Here is a 20,325-nt window from a genome sequence, read left to right on the forward strand (position 1 = left end):
AAATAACACATAACAAAAAAGCTTTTGTTGGAATTCCACCTTGCTGAGGACAAAAGTCTACCAGAACATTTCTAGGGGACTGTAAGCAACACATTTCCAAGGGCTGTCTTACAGAACTGTCATATACAAGGTTATAACTTTTCCTATAGGAAAACCCCTTCCTTTTTACCTCTGTGCTAACCAGTCTAATGCAATAGAAGTAATTTTCATCCACAGTTAAAGAATGTTAAGTTCCTGCTGGGGGACTGCAAATTTCACTGAAGTACATCCCACCCTCATTCTACCTATGCAGCACTCTGCACACCAGCAGCTCAAAGCCCAAATGGCTGCACATACTTCTTAAACCAGAAAGAACATCCCTCAAAATAATAACATAAATTGAAAAACCCCAACAACTGAAAAAAAATCCCCATACAGCCAATTTTACCTTGTTGATGGAAACTGTCAATGCTGGCTCCACTTTAGCCTCAATTTCTTCTGGTGAGTAATAACAGAGGAGTTTTCCACCTCTCAGTACACAGTACAGCCTCCTCCAGCTCGTTACTGCTCCTACCATTTGCTAAGGGGAAGAAGCAGTCAGAAATTGCCAAACAAACCTAAAACCAAACCATATTGCAAGGTGCACACTTATCAGCCCTGAGTGATCAAACCTTAGCCACACCAAATTCATTCCTACAGCAAAGACTTTCTGTTACAGAACACGTCAATCACTGATTTCTGAAATGTTATCAGTACTTTAAATGTCTTCTGATGTTTTACAGTTTTTGCAGGTTTGCCATGTGACACTAACAGTACAGAATCTGCTGGTTCACACAGAATCAAATCTAGATCTGGTGTCTACTGTAAAAAAAGAAAGCACCTTTATTAGCTACAGCAATTGCACAATAATAGAAATAAAAAGGGCATTTCACTTTGGAAATACACAGTACATTCAACAAGTGTCAAGCAAAGACATTTTTCTAGAATTTCCACTTTCGCAAATTAAATTTCTGAACAGCTTTCATAAAACCATAACACTTTCACAACCAGTTTAAAGCCTGCAATTCAGCACTCCTGATAAATGACCCAGACCCTCTGGCCCTCCACTATCACCTTCTCATGTGCCTAATTGTGCAACAAACCAAAACAGAGACGTAAAGTGAGTTCACATGAGACATTTCTGAAGGGATGAGTTTAAATACGGCTCGGTTCACCAGCCTGATCCACTGCTGTGCTAGGGACTCTTGTGCCAGCACAACAAGGGGTATGTACAAGGATGAGAGGCACAGGATTATTAGGACTGATGCCATCGAGTACCACAGCAAACCAACTCTGAAACGAGAGCTGTACTTGATCTTTACCAACAGCCTGCATCATTCATGCCAAGGAAACATTGATTTCTCCATGCTCAGCCACCTTTTGTGAATGCAGTGGTGAGAGAGTTTCCCCCTTGCTCTGGGTAGAACAGGTAAAAAACAACACTTCCCAATACACCACTTCAGGTAAAAGCAAATGTTTTAACAATTGACTCTTAGTGACAGCTATTAACAGCCCAGGATGCAAACACAAGCAAGGTCTTCTCACCTGCTGATTCAGAAATCCTGCCATCACATCCCTGGCCATGCAGGAGGGCTGCACAACTAAACGGCAGCACATGTTTCCATACAGAGGGAGCCAAAAAGAGGATTCCTCTGGGGGAACAAAAAGGCAAAGGACAGACAAACACTCAGTTCTGAACAACTGCCCTGAACATATAGTTTAGCTCTCTACATTTGTTCTAACATTAAGATCGTGAGTGTAAATAAGCATATTTTCATATTTTAAGAAAAGAGATTTAATCCTGTAGGATTAGATTAAAACTGATTTTTAGTCTTCAGGAAATGTTTTTTAATTGAAAAACATTAGTAAATTCCAAAATAATTTCAGGCAAAAAAATGGCAATATTGTTCTGCAAGAAAGAGTTGTTCTTACATAAAATGTAGCTCATTTCAGAGCTAGAAGCTCTTTGAAAGGTTCCCTCATCTAGTGTGATCCCTGAGCCCATCCCACTGTGGCTACATTTATACATGAGCACTTTGCTTCAGATTCTTTTAATAAGGCTTGGAATTTGTATCTACTTTTGCCTTCAGCACTAGAAGAGCATTTAGGGTTCCAAGGAGTTTCTAATGAACTGGAATAGCTCAGCTCTGCTATGCAATAGGCTCTCTCCTCTGTAATTAGAAGTAGGTAATGCAATGCTCCATTAATGTGACTCTGTCTTTGGTCAAGGTTTAGAAATGCCTGTAATGAACCAAAATACCCAGGTCAAATTCAGTCTGACTTTCTCACCAGACTAAATTATGTAGATTAATGTCAGAAAAAGAAACTTCAAGAAGGAAGTACTTTATAAAGTACTAATAAAGAAAGGCTTACAAATATCAAAGGTACTCAGAATTATTCATCCAACACTTCAAGAAATAAATGCCCCATAAATCTTCAAGTCTGTACTTATTCAGAATTACTGAAACGTAAAGAAGGAAATTCCCTTTGAGGTCAAGTTTACCTCAGTAAATGATTTAAGTTTCCCAGAAACAACAGTGAAAGCCCCATCCCTTCACTTAGCAGTTGGAGGGTGGCATATGGGAGGGGCTATCCTTGCAGAAAATAATGGACAAAGTACCAAAAAGTGACAATCCCACATCAGTTGCAGCGTAATCAGCCCCCCACAGGGTCAGCATCCAGGCTGACTGCTCCCAGCTTGTGCTGCCCAGGGCTGAAGGGCTGCAGCCAGCACAGACTGCAGCACACACTCTGATGTCCTCTGTTCAATCTGGGCCTCAGTCTCGCTAAACTGAAGCAGTTTTTCTTCTTTCCCTTTGACTACAGAGGAACAAGCTGCTCTTCATTCTGATACCCTTCCTTGCTTGTGAGGAAGGGGAAATAATTTGTATATATCTACAACTCACATAAGACAGAGATGCAAATGACAGAAGAAACTCCCAAAAGAATTAAATTTTCATCTGGATTTGAAATTTTACTCAACTTATAGTTTATTCAGCTGTGTACAGATGCCTGGTTTAGAGCCGTTAAATATTTTATTAAAGTCGTTCTATATTGAGTATCAAGAAAAATAATCTCTTTAAGCTCTTTAGTTTGCAAGAGTTTAATGCAAAATGTTACTGGTTTTTATTTCCTTAAATTGATACCATATGTACTCACCATTTCCTGTAATGGTTAGGTTATGGGTCCTGAAATTGTCCTCAGCACTTTCCAGCCCCAAAGTGGTGTATGCTAGCAAACTGTACTTCGCTCCACTAAAGGTGAAAGAAAAGGCACGTTTAGGACATCTCTGCTTCGTGCTGCTGGGGCAGTAATTAAAGGGAGTCTAGACATGCCTGAGACTTTTGGGTACATGGAAACACCAAGGTGCAGGGCAAGACCTGTCCATGACCACTGATGGCTGCCTCCAACCTCTTCCCATGCAGCTCCCGTATCTCTGGTTCTCCTTGTGAACAAACACAGTTCCAGGTCTGTGCATCCCCTTCCTGGATCCTCATCTGCCTCCGTGGGGTACCTCCAGCTCCTCCCACCCCACCACTTCCAGGCCATGCCATCATTCATTACAATGAAGGTAATTCTCTAAAGTTCTCTCTGATTCTCTTTCTGTTGCCTCCTCTCTGAGAGCTGCTGGCCAGCAGGCTTCTCGTGTGGTCACTGCCTAGGAGCTGGGCTCGTGCCTCCTGAAGAGCCAGCAGCCCCCAAACACGGGCCCAAAGGCTGAGCTATCCAAACCCCTGCACCCTCTGGATGCTGCAAAGCACCTCTCTCCTCCAGTCAGACACCAAGCAACTTCCAATAGTTTACAGCTCTTATTCCTAGGCCTAAAGCAATTAGATTTGGTAATAGGTTCAAAAATTCCTGAAGTTAATAGAACAACTGATGACAGACTTTATCTGAAAATACAGGTTAAAGATTAAAAGGCATTATACTGCTTCCCCATGTTGCTCTGCTCTTTGCTTTCCCTATACTGACTACACTTTATAAACCAGTTGTTTATATATGTATTTTTAATAGGATCCAATAGATTGATTATTCACAGGCAGAAATCTGTACAGAAATCCTGTAGTCAGTTTTGTAGCAGAAAGGAATTTTTTTTTCCAGTTATTGGACTTACAGATTTCAGATCTTTTATCTTACTTTTGTGTTTTGCCTAGGGAAAAAAAGGTATCACTCTTACAGTTCAGCACAGTGCAATTGTGGAATGCAGTTCTTGGAATAAACTGGTATAAATTTAGTACATTTAAGCTTTTCTCTAAAATCCTCATCGGACCAAGTAACAGATTTACAGTCCAGCAATGCAGTAAGAATTCCACCTGGCTACTGGCAGTTCGAACAAAGTCCACAAGAAAACAAACCCCTCCAAATCACTGACTACTCTCCCCAGCAGAATCTAGCACAAGATCCTTAAAATATCTTCAGCAGAACTTGAGAAAGCTCAGTGGTGTAAAAGCTGAGAAGACACTATTGAACTAAGAGCACCAAGAATAGTTTTCCATCTTAGTATTTTTCAAATTTCTTTTCTCTTACTAGCACAGTGGGAACATGCAGTTTTCAGGCTCTGCAGATAAACAAGGAGCGTGCCTGCCTCCCCCTAATCCCAATGAAAGAGGAGGAAAAGTAGGAAGTTTGTTAGCAGGGAGGTCTGTTACATACCTGTCTCTAGAGAACAAAGAGAAAATTAGATACAATATAACATCCTAGGTGAAAAACCACTGCTAGGAAACGTTTCATGAGGGCAATCTGAACAAAAACTCATCAGCAGTTGTATATATTCCCTGCTAAAATGTTCCCTAACAAAGGATTCTCCACTGATTATGTTTGACCATGCAGTTGAGCAATGCATTACTATCCTATTTAAACTGTACCAAAAAGTTCAGTTTCTTCTCACAGATAAAACTGCTGTGCTGATTCTGAGGTTACTTTTTTTTCTAAAGCATGACTAATTACCACAACAACCTTGCCAAAGAAAATAGCTACTTCACTTTTAAAATATGCTTCACAGCAATATTTTCATTCTAAAATACAAGTCATTCCTTTCAGGCAGCTGCAATATTATTTAGCAAAGTTTTATCTACAGATATTTTTCAGATTTAACTGGCTAATCAGGACTGTTGACTGGTTTTCCCCTTGCATTTCAGAGAATTAGCTAACTGCCTTAAATGGCAGTTTCTTTGTATAACAAAGAATAATCTGCCTGCTGCATCTCATTCAGTGCTTTGCATATCTGTAGTATTTTTCCATGTAACAACTCCATTAAAAAAACACAACCAGCTCATCTCCACAACATGCCTGTGGCAAAGGCTCATTGTTAAATCTGTTTACTGATCAAGAGACACTGAAGTTTCCACACAGACCCGGCTGTGGGAAGGTGTAAATGTAACACTCTATCAATGTATGCTAATAAAGACATCTTCAATTCCAGAATCTGTTCCTGAATCTGTTAGAACCCCCAATCTTAGCTCATTCATTCAATGTGAGTGAAGGAGTGAGTGGAAGACTGGTGAGGTTAAAAAAACAAAAATGCAATATGCTCACCTTTCAATCACATCTTTAATAACAGAAGGTAAAATCAAATTCAGGTGCTAACAAGAACCCAACCAGAAAAGTGAGGCCACCAGATTAGACTGTGTCCTTCCAGCAAAATACCACTGGGGATTTGCCAAATCAAACACAGGACAGGAAGCTGCTGCACCTTCAGCCCAATGGAGGACAATGCATCAAACAACAACCAGTGCACGCTGAGGCCAGCTCTGCAAACCAATAAACCCGAGGGGAGACTCTGCAGTGATTTATCTGAAGAGGAACCTGGTTACACTGACATTTACCAGTAAAACTACACTGAAAATTGCTTCTTCTACAGAAAACGTAAAAAAGGAAAAATAATACTATTTAGACTCAAAAAACTAAGCAGGCAAGACTGTATGGAAATTAAATGAGGGATAATTAAGAGAGAATATCAGTATATTTCAAATTAACCAATTTAAGCAACTAGTCAAGCTCTTTGTCACTAAACTTTTTCAAGACGTTCCAAGTCTGACAGTTTCTTCACTAACCAGAGAGATTTCTAAGCCAAAAAGCTTGAGACAGAGGGATCACAGAGTTTTTGGAAAATGGAGAATTTCACTTATGTGAGCACTGAAAAGAAAAAGGCTTGTACAAATGAAATCTACAGAGAAAAGGTGTTCGCATAACATAGAAAGTTCACTTTTTTGTTGCAGTTTAATTTCCCCTGCTGGACTGGTAACACTCTCTGGGAATACTTGAAAGATCTCTTGTAATCTTGCAGTCTCTTCCCTTTTATAAGGGCTACATACCAAGGTCTAATATAAATCCTAGGGGGAACCTATAAAAAATTGACAACTTATTTTCTGCCTATAATAACCCATTTCTTTCCAAACAACTCTTTTAATCACCCAGCAATGCCATCATTTAACATTTCATTGTTCATTTAATTGTGTTAAGAAAGTAACAGTCACCGTGAGATGATTATCTACAGTAGAAACAACAAACTTCCAAGATGGAGGGAAGGAAAATTCAATTGAGAAAGCAAAGCAAAGCCCAGGGGAGGAGGCAGCTGTTTAAATAGCCTGCTGGTGCTTCTCCCTTAAAAGACAGGCAATCTATATTGAAGCAAAGGAGCCGGTGGTGATATCTGATTCAAACTGTGTCTAATGATAGTGTCTCATGGCCCAGCTGAAGCTGGGGGAAAGCACTGCCCCCTGACAGGATGCAGATTGAAAAATGCATTGCCATTAGCTGGAATCCACTGGAAAGTTGGTGATAACATTTGTTTTGCTCTGTGGATAAGATCTCTTGGATGTCTATTTTTGAGCCAAACAGTAAAATCAGTTTACAGTTACATCAGTTCAACAAAGATAGAATATGCTTGAATGTTTCCTTTTAAAATCCCAGCAAATAGATATATGAAGCTAGACTAATACTAGACTCAACACCTAGCAAGAATTAAGCATTGATTTTTTTACTGTCAGCTGCCAAAAAATGGAATTCCTTGAAAAAACTGCTTTCTAAAAAGTATAAATTAATAAAATAAAATAATAAAAAATAATAAAAATGCTATTAATATTTTCAAATTAGGTATTTGGCCTGCTTAAATCCCAATGAAATTAAAGCAGCTGGCAAATATTAGTAGGCAGTTAATTTTTAAAAGGAAACAGGTAAAATTTTGGGAAAGCACTTATTCCTATGAACGTTGAAAATCAGTATGTCATTTTAAAATGTTCTGTGCTAAAGTCAATTCAGAAATCTCCTGTTAAGTAGCCTGTTAGCATGAAGTGCCTTTGGCAGTGCAGAGTTTACTGAAAAGCTGGCAGGTGGAATTAGGGAAGAGGGTACAGGAGTGGTTTCTCCTGCCTGCATACACACCTTTTCCTATTTCACACAACTTGTAACTTTTACACGAATCTACCTGTCAAGTATGAGCAACACTGGCTAGGTGAAAAAATAGTATGGGGGAAGAAGTAAACAGGGAAGGGGGAAGGAGGAGAGGTGGATGGACAGACAGACGGACTGAACAAGCTCAACTTCCTTTAGAGATCAAACTAAAAATATTATGGAGTTAGCAAAGAACAGTGGATTTACCAGCTGGCTGGCTGTGGAGCACAAAGATAAAGGCTGCTTGTGTGTTTCAAGATCAGAACCAGGCCCCAAGGCTCAGCGACATGGTTGGAATTCACACCTACTTTCTCATTTCCTATTTAAAATGTAAATTTCTTTTGACTTGGGCAAGCAGAGAAAATAGCAGTTTCTTGGCAGTTTGCCAAAAATTAACAATTCCATTTGGCCTATTTCTATTTTAAAAGCTCTAAAACCAGAACATCAATATATGTGGCTTACTGAATGACTGGGTCAGGAGGCAAAAGGGGTTCAGGGCTGTCCTCCTCCAGCGCAGCTTTCAGTTTCTTCCCCGTGGCTTTGCTGAGGGACGTTTTAAGTTTCCTTGCCAGTTTCTTAGGAGTGTTTGTTAGACATAAAGACTCCTCTGTACAGCAGCTATACACTTCAACCTTCACCTGGAAATCTGGGCTTGCTTCATCGCTGAAGTGGGGGAGGAGAAAACGGCAGAGTGTTTGTTAACAAACTGCGTACGAAGCCAAGGAATGCTGCTGCCACTTTATGGATTAAATAATGTATTTCTAATCAAGGGAAGCAATGACATAAAATTCAGGCACAGATATACATTAATGTGGAATTAAGGACTGGAGTACACAGTAGTAGCTTAGCACTGGGGTCATGAGATGGATAATTGCACCGTAAACAATTACAAACAGGAAATTCAACGTTTAGGTTAAAAATGGAAAAAAACATCCACGTTATGGGAATACACAGGCAAGACATTCAAACACACTTCAATCTGCCCTCTACTGTTACACAAAAATCACATGATTGAAAACCTATCCCTGCCTATGCTCCTAAATCAGATTGAACTGTTGGAAAGATATCTTAGCTGCACTCCATCCCTTTCAAATTACTGAGAAAAAAAATGCTATCTAATAAAATCTGTCATTTACAACTTAACTACCTACTGCTGCATCCTCTGGCCCACAGCTTTCTCAGTTTTCAGTTCTACTGATTCTCTTGTTCTCAAGTTTAGTCATCAAGCCAGAAGCCTAACCTCATCTTTCAGATACAAATCATGTCATTACACATATGCCATAATGAAATAACTCCAAAAGCTTTTGTACCAAGTCCTTCTATGCCTTGTGGGATGCAAGGCAAGTTAGGGTGCCTTTTCTGCCTTTTTTCTGTTGCAGAATTTCACCAAAAATTATGATGGCCAAGTCTTGTAACTTTGAAGATGCAGATTTAAATCCTTGTCCCCACTCTTAACTTGAACGGGTATTTAAAAATTGATTTAAACTCAGTTTTCAGGCTCTTGATTTAAAGTTTTTGGTGGTTCTAGTTTTCTAGTCAGTCTTCCTCAGGAGATAGACTCTAAATTGTTGATATAAACGATAAAGGCAGGGAGTGGAGTCAAGCACATGCTCAGGTAACAGACATGAGGTGATACATGAGGAAAGAGCCTGTAACTGCTGGACAGGAGAACAATGAAACCCTGGGGGCAACATTTACACCCATATTGTCATAATGCTTTCAGGTTTTAGCATTCATTTAGTGCTGTCCTTGAGATGCAAGTTTGTTTATCTCTTTATATAAAGAAAAATGTTTCAGCAGGGCAAACATGAAAAGAAGTACAGATCAGCTGGTACATCTACAGCTAGAATCATTTTATACACAAAAGCAGCTTTCCAGAAATGGGGCTCCTCACTCCCTAAAATGAACAGAGCCTCCACTGATTCCTTTGCCCACAGCAAAACCTAGTGGATCTCAGCCAATCTTACTCATAATCACATCCACCTGCAAAGGAGAGCAGCAATATTTGCACTTCATTCAACAGAAGTAAATTATACTCACAAAATGGTCACATTTTCAAAACAGATATCTGTCACTGCTTCATCCACAATGGTCACCTCAGTATCAAAAACCTCAGCTCCCATTCTGAACAAACAGAACACTGCATAGCGCTGGGATTCTGGAGTCAGACAAAGCTTTCATTAGCCACACTGCACACCACAGAACTGAACAAAACTGTACAAAATGGTAATTTAGACCTCCAAGGAATTGCCCTCAAATTCTCCCCACCAGAAATTTTCATCATAGGATTTGATGATATCAAAGCTGCTGTATAGGTAGGACAACATACACAAAGGGAAAAAAGGTCTACCTCCATTAGGAGAAAAAAAACCAGTTGAGTAATCAGGTACAGTGTCTGCTAGCAAATTCAAAAACACTAGTAAAAATGTAATTTTATTTAGTAAAATTGACTTTACACAAAAAAATAACATTTGACCCAAAGTCTGTGTTATTTTATGAACGTGTTACATAGGATTAGACTATTTTGCCATGCTTTGCATCTCTGACCCTATTGAAAATCAAAGTGAAATCAATGCCAGGTGACAGCTGGAACAGATTTAGGATTAATCTCCATGACACAGCAAAATGCATGTACTTGAAGGCTATCCAAAAATACCCTCAACACCAACAGTCAACTTTCATTTAAATTTCTCATTGGAAACAGCCTCCCATGTACTCTCTCAAGTGCAGACAAGACATAGAACAATGTGTTTAATCGGAATTTTCTCAGTTAACCATTTAATACAACATTTTTCTGTTTTTTCCTCTGGAATTCTTCCTCAGGTGGACTCTTTAGAGAGTAGGGTTTAAGCACAGAATCACAGGACTCTAACTCAGCTTGCTACAAGCAGCACTTCAAACTACAGGCATTTACTAAACAAACAGTAAAATATGGACCTAATGAAAGGTCAAAAAAGAGGTTGAAATAAGTATGAACTTCCTTATTCAGTTTAAATTTACAGGCATAAGCAATTGCTTATCAGAGGGAGTCATTACATCTTACTTTCTTTTTTGCTGAAGTGGTCAGAGCCTTTCCACATTAATGGTATTCGAATGTCTAAAGGGAGAAAAAAGAAGGAAGGGAGATTAAGTTACAGTCAATATTGTAGATCTGTGATCAAAACAAATTACAAAAGGTGTGTTGTTTCTTTTTCTGATGGTCTGGTGGTAACAGGACCTTCCACCCAAAGAACAGCATAACTATTCCAAGTTTATTATCCACATCAAAAGAAAATGCAATAATTAGTTCAACTTGAAGTGTCATTTAGACACAGTGTTCAGAAATTATGCTGGAGTAAAGAATATTTTAAATCTCATAAATAACATTTCAGAGAAGCTGTGTAACACTTCTGAGAGGTATTCTCTGAGCCCTTTATTATGTGGAGATGCAAACCCAAATCCTGCTTGCCTTGTGCTGAAAACCACTGATCCCACTGCAAGAGGAAAACCTTTCTGTTTTAATGAAAAGACTGGGATACATCTACTGCAAACACTTCAGTCTTGTTTTGCTAACCACAGAGAAAATACCACTTGTAATCACATTCCCAGTGAGAATTGTCTTAGTCAGCATAAAAGGAGTTTAGAAATCTTTTTTCTTTTAACCCAAAGATATCCTTCTACTTCAGAACCACAGTAGAGAGGCAATTACAAACCCATTATTTTATGCCTGTCATTTAAATATTAGGAAAGTATTTTCTTCACTAAATTTTCCAATTTATCTACTAAACTCAGTACTAAGTGACATTTTCCTCCAGCTTCATGGGTTCAGGTTAGGACATAATGGGTTTTATTAGTCCCCTGTTAAAAGACAAACACTGTGAGAGCTTTATAAATTCAAATCTGGTTTCTCAAGCAAAGGATGCTGTTTCAAAGTACATGCAATATATTAAGTGACACATGATGGCAGCAGCGAACAGCATGAGCTCGGTTGTCTTGTGACAAAAATCTTCATTATTGTTATAAAAAAGCATTGGTGAGTCCAGTGCTATCTTCATATGAGGCTGATGGAAAAATCCACATTCATTATGCCAAGATGCAAAATGGTGCCAGTATTTTGTCATCAGATCGTCATGTGCTCCTACAGGGGTTTACCCACAAAACTTAAGTGAAATCATATATAGTCACTCTGCCTCAGAGGTTAAATGAAAAATTCAAATTTCACGTTATTTTTATTATGAGACATCTTATTGTAAAAGCTATTTTAATACTGAAACTTTCAAATTCATCTATTTTTAAGTGTTCATGAAAACAAATGAACTTTCAAGTGAACGGCCAGCGTACAGCTTTAGACTTCTAACTTCCTAAAAATCAATACATCACTATGTTCTGAAACTGCCTTTCACTTCTAAAGATGCATTTGCATAGCAAGCATTTCTAAAAACAGGGGTTTTACATAAACAGTTTCATTAAAATCATTACAGAAGTCTCTCTCAAACTTTTGAAAGATATATATATATTCATCTTTGTCAGAGACAAAGCACAGAACGTTTCTTTCCTAAAATACAAGGGTCTCAAATCTACATTCATATGTGAAAACAGTTACAAATAAAAGCTTTTTCTATCTTTAATCACAGCAAACTGAATGACAATTTTGGTGTGCTCAGTAGACCTCGTTAGCAATTAGAGTACTAGATTAAAGATTACTTCTGTATGCCACTTTCAATATATTGCTAGCTGAAAAATTTACACCCTGGTCAGAAAATCACCAGGGTACAGACAATCAATCCCGGAACAAGTTTAACATGATACTGGTAAATCAGCTTTCAATTCATTCTTGGACTGAAAGAGCTGTCATTTATCAAAAACAAAGATCAATTTTCACACACCTTAATTTCAGTTACCATTAGCTGTAAATCTGTGGATGGAAACTGGATACATTCAAATACTACAATTAATCAAATTTAAACCAAATGATTCTGTTATAAAATTACTTTAAACTATGATTATGCTTTTTAATCAACATTTGATGTATTTTCTTCTGACAAAAAAAAAATCGATTGGTACAATAACATAAATTACATAATTTATTCAAAAATATGGGGGTAAGTAAAAAATGTAGAAGTGTGACAAATTGTGGATTAAGGAACGCACTTCCCACACCATATCTGACACAGCTGCTTTCTTTAGGAGGATATTCCTCAGCAGTCCTGCATAGCTCTTCCTGAACTTCTGCTCTGTTTTTTTGGTAACTGTCCTCTGGCATATACTAACTATATGATAAACTAATAAATTCACAAGTGGCTGGATTACTGAGGGTAGAAAATCAGGAGGTAATAACAGGGGACCTATAGAAAGGATAAATCAGCAGAGGCAAAAACAACATTTAAGCTTTTCTGCTGCAAGCTGGAGCTGGCCAGGCCTCCTGACACAAGTGTGTGAAGAGGGGTGAGGGTGGCAGCACCCAGAGCTCCAGGCTGGTCTGCACAGGGAGGCAGCTGCTGCTTCCTCCTCCTCACTTCGGTCTGTGCCACTTGTGAGCACATAACCTCCAGTTTTGGGAGCCACTGTGCTGGAAACAGGGCAGAATCATTGACAGACAGCAGCAGAGACAAAGTGGTGTATTTCACCCTTCCATGGTCTTATGCCATCAAAAGGGACAAGCTAAGTCTTTCATATCCTGAGCAAGTTCCCAGACTAAAAACAGAGTTCTTTAAAAATTCTGATTTTCTGAAGATAACAGACATGTATTCTGTGACCCTATAGTCTTCACTGCAGATAGCTCTCCAAATTTGAGAAAAGGTGCAACCACAGCGCAGACAGGCAAACAGATGCTTTCAACCAACTACCATAAGGAGGAAAGACAGATACACATTCTGCAAACAGCTGTGCTGGCAAAAACCACTATTGAACCACGTGCTCATCACTCTTCTTCTACTAGAAGTTACCTTGCTTAAAGATGTATCAAAGTATGCAAATTAACTGAAACAGTTTCAGAAGCGAGCTGTTCTACACTATTTTATTCCTAATGAAGCAGGTCAGGGAGCACCAACAGACCTGTTAGCAGAGCTGGCAGAACAGCCACAGGACTGCTGAATGAGCAACATCCACCTTTGTCACAGGCAAACAAAACAACAAATCCACAATGCTGAAGTTTGAGAACAGGCCAGAAAACAGCCCACGAGGAATGGTTGTTAAACCTCCGTGTTACTAGGCTGCATTGAAGCCATACCACTGTACCTTTGCTGCAGTAATGTTATCTGCATTGCCTAAATAACATTTGCATACTCGTTATAATTCTGCTCTCAATTTGTTAGGCATGCCCTGTACTATCACTTCAAAGTCTGCCATTGTGGGGGAAAAAGGTTCTGAACACACTGACACTTCCTTAGCTTTGAGATGCATCAGTGTTCAGTGGCAACAGAAAAGAAGTATTTCCCTCTGTGGAAGGCCCTGTGAGTAAAATGGAAATAGAAGGTGGCATCTCAAAAGCCCATGAGTAACTTAAGCACAATTCCCCTTATAGCACTAGAGGATTGATGACTCTGAACCACATCCACACTTTAAAAATACAATCTTTTTTGTATAGTTTGTATTACAAGACACTGTCCAGCTAATTAGCTTCTATAATTAAGTGACTACCTGGCCTCTTACCTGATATAGCAACCTTTGCTCTGCATGCAATCCGGTCTTTTGTCCCACTTCCTGAAGACCTCCAAAAATGAAGAAAAGACAAAAGATATTTGAGACCTGTGCATTTCGATATCTAAAATTCAACCCTTTAACCACTAAGAAGTGTCAGCATTTTCACATTATAGCTCATCTCAAATGCTTTTCTTTAAAGTTAATTTTGGTATCTCTGGTTTAAGATATGAGTCATTAACTTCTTGAGCATAATCTGGAAAGAAGGTGCCCCACCATTTTTTTAAATTCCCTAGAAGACTCTACTTCAAAGCATATGTAACCTGAATATTAAAAGACAAGTAGATTCATCTGCCCTGCCTTTCCAGCTGCAAAAGGATCAAATACATTATCAGTTTTTCCCTTCTGTACACATCAATAAAGATGCAACTTAATTTATTAGTTCTATAATTGTTTAAAGAATTGCGTCCTCCTCTGTTAATGAAATGAAAATTTCTAGCTGCTACCAGTATCATGACTTCCACAGACAGTTAGGGTATCTTCAGAACTCACAGATGATACCTGGAAAACCTGAGAATTTTCTCTCTCTGCCATGATTAAACCTTAAACAAATTCCAGTCTGAAGCAAATATCAAAAGAAAAGAAATCTAAATGGACTATCAACTACCAAAGATACAATTTAAATGACAGAGAAATAACTCTGTAGTGTGCATCTCTTCTAATGACCTCCACAGACATCCCAAGGACCCTGAAGACAGAAATCCAAGCAATGCATGGCACAAATCAGGTACACAACACAACTGTTCAGATACGTGTGCAAATATCCCTGCCCTGTGCCATCCCCATCCTGTGCTCACTGACATCAGAGACAAGGAGCTGAGTAAATCACACATAAACACACTTGTTATTATTCCACACTAAAAACATAAATAAAAGATGAATCACTACAAAACTTCTTAATTTATTAGGAAAAAGCAATACAAACATAATAATCACAGAACAGCACACGTATTATATGGTAGTTTTCAAAATCAGCCTCAGAATAGTGGAAAGAAAATGCTGCTGTTCCTTCCAACACATTTCTCCCATAAGGTAACATTTCTGAAACCAAAAAGTAGTGGAACTGCTCCTACAGATATACAATTAACTGGAGCCAAGCATGTACTCAAAGAGTTTCTATGCTAAACTGCAACATAATATTTCATTAAATTACTAACCTGAGAGCAATGGTGTCTCTGCACCACGACTCTCAACATTGCACCCCAAATAAATTCCATTTAGACCAAAAATTTGTAACGTTATTCAAATAAAACATACATACTTTAGCTCCTTCAAGAGTTACAATGTGAGAATATTTTCAGCTACTTTTTCTTCCCGTCGAGTGTTGCATTTATCACTTCGCTGTAGTTAACACAAGTTGCCAGCAGATGGTACCAATTAACCATGATGGGGCCATTATTAAAGGCCCCTTGATAACAATAGCAAGAACGAAAACTACAAATAGCTGTATTCTGGCTTGGATGGTTTTGTTTTGTCCCATCAGACTTGGCTAGGTACCTTTCTGTATGCTAGGGGTGATCAAGAAAATACGTCCATTGTGTTACTTGATACTAAGTTAGAGTTTCACTCTAGTGTGTCAGTATAGTCAAAAATAAAATCTACCGCCAGTCAAAAATAAAATCTCCCCAGGAAAATACGACTTGTATTTAATTTTCTCACGCAAAAGGAAGACGATGGAATTATTTTATAAAGCAACGCTTTAAGGCAGCAGTAGTTTAGGTTCAAGAGCTAAGGAAGGGTTTAAACGCACGCTCCTAGGCAGCCTGCTGAGGGCTGAGGTCAGATGTGTGGCTGTGGCGGTACTCACAGCGCCGGGCCGGGCTGGCCGTGCCGCAGCTGGGCGCTGTAGGCGCGGATGCGCGCGTTGCAGAGCAGCAGCGCCTTGGCGGCGCGCAGCTGCTGCTCCCTCTGCGTGCTCACGGCCAGCAGCCTGCAGGTGCCTTCCCGCATGCGGACCTCCAGCTGCAGCTTCTCCTGGGTGTCACATTCCTAAACATGCAAAAAACACAAAGGGTTAAATGAAAAACCAACTCACGATATACTCAATTTTTTACGTACTCTGCAGCTGGGATAGAGAACTCTAGGTTTTAATTATGCACAGCTATTGCAATGGTTACTGAATGTAGAATGGTAGTTCTCCCTTCAGGAACAAATGAGTAAAACATGGGAAAAAACAGATTTACTATATCCAGTGCACATGCAAATTCCAAACCAAGATTAACTCACTGTACCATCTGAAGGTTACTAAAAATTTATGTGCCTCCATGTGTCATTCAGAGAATAGTAACATATGGTCCTACAGAGGGCTAACTGAACAAAGCTTTTAAATTGACAACCCACTTTTCACAGTGACCCCTACTAAAGTAAACTTTAAACTGAAGAAAATGTCTGAAATACTTTAAATCAGAAACTCAATCTCATTACCACTTTGGCAGCCTTTAAAAAAGTGAAGAATGGCTGATAAGAAATTCAGGTAACAGCAGAAGCAAAAAACAAAAGGAGACTCATCCCAATACTCATCTGCATCAGGCCATGAACTGAGAAGTCAAACAGCTGTGGTGGCTCCAAGGTTAAATAGGCATCATGTCAGGCACCCTTTTCATCCAAACGATGAAGTAAACTAAAGGTTTTATAAAAACTGCTGAGGAGCCAACTTTTCCTGCCTATTTTCACAGAAAGCATTTATGAATGTGCATTATTCCTCACTTGCAGCTTCAAAGAGGTCAGTGATACCAGGCCAGAAAATAATTAAGGTGAAGGAGCACAGTCTGTTGCTGTCTCCCAAAGGCCCACTGGATGCCACTGATGGTTGATACACATTACCTTGTTATGTGGCCATCCCTGGCCAAACCAAATATTTCTGATATGTGAAGAACAGAGTGAATAACAGAACGTTGTCATGGTATTGCAGGGTTGCATTGCAAATACTCTGCAGGTCAGTGGGGACTGACTCTTTCTCATTACTAAACAAGAGTGCCCCAGCTACCTCTGGAATTAACAAGTTCATGGGTGGTTGGTGGTAAATAGCTCCCAAAGCTCCCATCAGAGCTATTTTCCATAGAAGTTCTGCTGGTATTCTCTACAGCTGATATATGAAAGCCTGGGACCCCGTTTTAACCCTCACAGGTTTGCTTTTCAAAGTTTCAATCACAGCCAGAATGGGATAAAGCAGGGCAACAGCACCTCTGCATTCTCAGCACCTGCGTCTTTATTCACACTTTTTCTTAGAACTCATCCCAGAAAAGAAAACAAACAAACAAAAAAGGAGAGCAGTAAATAGCTTTCATCCATCATCTTTTCTTCTGAGTCAAATTTTACATGGCTATAAAAACCTAAGCAAGGCTCACACCTGTCCCTAAGAAATAATTACTTATTCTCTGAGCCTAAACTAATAAATCAGCTGCTACAAAGCTCCAAAGAATCACATCCTACTTTCCCCAAATAATTCCCAGGACAGCAGGCATCTGCACTGCCCTGGCTCCTCTCCACATCTATCACCAGTTACAGAACTACAGTGAGGAAATAAATACCCCTGTTTGGGGCATCTGCATATGTCCATATTGGGGCTTTCAGGAACTACACAAAGCATTCAGTCCACTCTACATCTCAGCCACGCTCCCATAATCTGAACAATATCTACACTATTCTGGACCAGCTGTTGGGTCATAGCTTAAATAACCACACCGTATAAATCTCATCTGAAGGGAGGCCTCAGCAGCCTGATTTGGGAATGGATGAAGTCCTTTGTGCCTACCAAAGGAGATTGGTCAGCTTTCCCCCCCCCTTCCCCATTCTGTCTAAAAACACAGGCACACCATCTGGACTCGCAGGAATGACACAGCACTGTTTTGCCATATGCTGTTACTGATGCACCGTTCCCCTTGTGGGGCCCATCCTTCCCCCACCAGTGCCAGCACAATCCAGACGAGATTATTGAGAGCTGCTGGGATTTTCAGCCCCACACTCAGGAACTACCCAAGCAACACTTCCAGAAAGTGTCTTTGTATTCCCCACTCAAGTATTTCTAGTATTACGCAGGTAATGCAGTCACAAAACAAACAAAAATAACAACAACAGCTGAGCAAAATTATACAGATACTGCTGAGGGCAGGACAGGTAGAAATTTTACTTCATTTAATTGGTAACTTCATTTACAGGCTTTCAGAATCTTATTCTAAGGTACACTTCTGATTTACTGCCGCAGTGGTTTACATCTAAACCCTGTCAGTAGAGTATATCTATTTAAGGTAAGCAGGTAGCCAGGCAGTGGATGATCTTTTAAAACAGGGGCTATGAAGTCAAGACACCAGCTTGGGCATTTTGTAGCTCTAGAAATGAGCGTTTGCTGCAATTGACAGCCACAGTTTCACACACACTTCTGAGTTCAACTTACTTGGGTTTTTAATAAGGTCGAGGTGTAAAAAAACCCCTCATGAATCGGCAAACCAGTGGCTGAAAGACTAAAGAGGTGCAAGGGAGCAGCCCCGAGAGCCTGCGGAGGGGATGGTGAGGGGGCCCAGCCCAGAGCAGCGACTCTGCGGGGCGGCCCCGGTGAGGCCCCTCAGGAGCGCGGCTGCTCCGCCGCCACCCGCCCGCGGTGCGCGGGCAGCCCGCGGCCCCACAGACCCGCCGAGCTCGGGGCAGCGCCGCTCCCGCCCCCGGGCCGCCCGAACCCGGGCCCCGCCCGCCACACCGCCCCGCGGCACCGGAGCCTGCGGGCCGGGTCTGCCCTGCCCTGCCGGGTCTGCCCTGCCCTGCCGGGTCTGCCTTGCCCTGCCGGTCCCAGCACTCACCGGCCCCGCGGCGCCCGGCCCGCCCGGCCGCTGCCTCCTCATCCTCCTCCTGGCCGGCGGCGCCGCCGTTCAAACCTCCCGCCCCGGCAACGGCCGCGGCCGCCCCGCCCCCGGCCCCGCCCGCGGGGCAGCGCCGGAGGCTCGGCGGGGAAACCTGCACAGATCCCTCGGTGCCCGCCGACTGCTGCTGATGGCAGCGGTCAGCCCCGAATGTTTAGGCACAAAAGCGAGTGCCAGCAGTAAAGGCCAGGACTGTACCTTCCTTGGCGCCGTTGTCTCGGTGATTTCCTTTCCCGGAGCAGGCCGGTGCCCCCTCCGTGGTGAGCGGGACGCAGCGGCTCCCGGCAGCTTCCCACGGCCGCACAGTGCGCAACCACTGCCGCTCCAAAGCACGCCGTGAATGTTTAACCGTGTTCTCGGCTTCCTGCAGCTCATTATGCGTCTTTAACATGATGGTACTTAATAGCTGCACTAGTAGCACGTATTGTTAAAAGTATGCTGCCACACTGAGTAAAAGTGCGTTAATTATTCACTAGACTGACTGGAGAGGAATGGGACTCATCTCTCTCTCTTCTGCTGCCAGTTTTGCAGCTCCGTTTGTCTTCGGCAGATGAAACAAATGAGCTAAATAGTGTCTCCCATCCATTCCTCATCCCTGATTTCTTGGCTTTCCTCTCTTGACACATGATGGTCAGAAGCACAGATCCTCATTGCTTCGCACAGGGTTGTCAACATTTGTGGGAAGTAAAATGTGCTGGAATGAGTGAGATATACAGTGTTGCTAACAGCTTTCTACAGAAGACAGAAGTCTCCAGGCTAACATATGCTTATTTAAAATATAAGAAAATGCAGTTAGAAGGAAAATTTTTTAAAGCCTCCTTGCTTCATCAGGATTTCACATAGGTGCTCAGCAGTTCAGCTGGACCCCTGACATTTACATTGGGCACAAACACTGCAGGCCAGCCCTGAAGGAAACCATGAACTTCTGGAGCAAAGGTGCAAGGCAGAGGACAGGAGCTCTGCTTCCCTCCAGAGTGCAGAGATGGCAGAGGCACCTGCTCAGGAGTTCCTGTCTCCATCTCGGGCCACTTTTCTGAGGGCAAGGAGAGGCCAGATAGTCATTAAATACCTTCATGCCATCCTGAAGTCCTCTGCATACCACTGGCAGGGCACATGCCACAGCTGGGAAGCCCTACCCTGTTGCATATAGATAAAACCTTACAAAATAAGGGCCTTGTCACCCTTGTAAATCATGGCTCAGGCCTGTTACTTCAGCTAAGTAGAAAAAGACCACGGGAAAGTGACCCAACTGAATTAAAGGTAGAAAAACAAATTATATAACCATTATATGTTCATATTGTGGTTTGTGGTGGTTGGTTGAATTACATTTGTTGTGCTTAATTGGAATGTAACTGATAAAGGCCTAACTGCTTTAAAAAGCCTT

At 41.0% G+C, this 20,325-nt stretch overlaps 1 protein-coding gene across 3 annotated transcripts in view; it reads right to left on the reverse strand.

The window, feature by feature from the left end:
- The window catches only part of RTKN2 (rhotekin 2), a 34,856-nt gene extending 14,748 nt beyond the window's left edge, over nt 1-20,108 (reverse strand). The window contains exons 1-9 of one of the 3 annotated variants that reach the window (XM_063406116.1): nt 19,140-20,100; nt 15,896-16,077; nt 14,041-14,099; nt 10,454-10,507; nt 9,451-9,568; nt 7,873-8,073; nt 3,178-3,272; nt 1,564-1,670; nt 428-559 (exon numbers count right to left, since the gene is read on the reverse strand). In XM_063406116.1, the coding sequence (XP_063262186.1) occupies nt 428-559; nt 1,564-1,670; nt 3,178-3,272; nt 7,873-8,073; nt 9,451-9,568; nt 10,454-10,507; nt 14,041-14,099; nt 15,896-16,077; nt 19,140-19,316 (1,125 nt within the window). In that variant the 5' untranslated portion in view covers nt 19,317-20,100. The other 2 variants (XM_063406117.1, XM_063406118.1) reach the window with 2 other exon arrangements.
- Nucleotides 20,109-20,325: the final 217 nt, after the last annotated feature.

This window comes from Prinia subflava, chromosome 9 (assembly GCF_021018805.1).
Source record: "Prinia subflava isolate CZ2003 ecotype Zambia chromosome 9, Cam_Psub_1.2, whole genome shotgun sequence".
Taxonomy (NCBI): domain Eukaryota; kingdom Metazoa; phylum Chordata; class Aves; order Passeriformes; family Cisticolidae; genus Prinia; species Prinia subflava.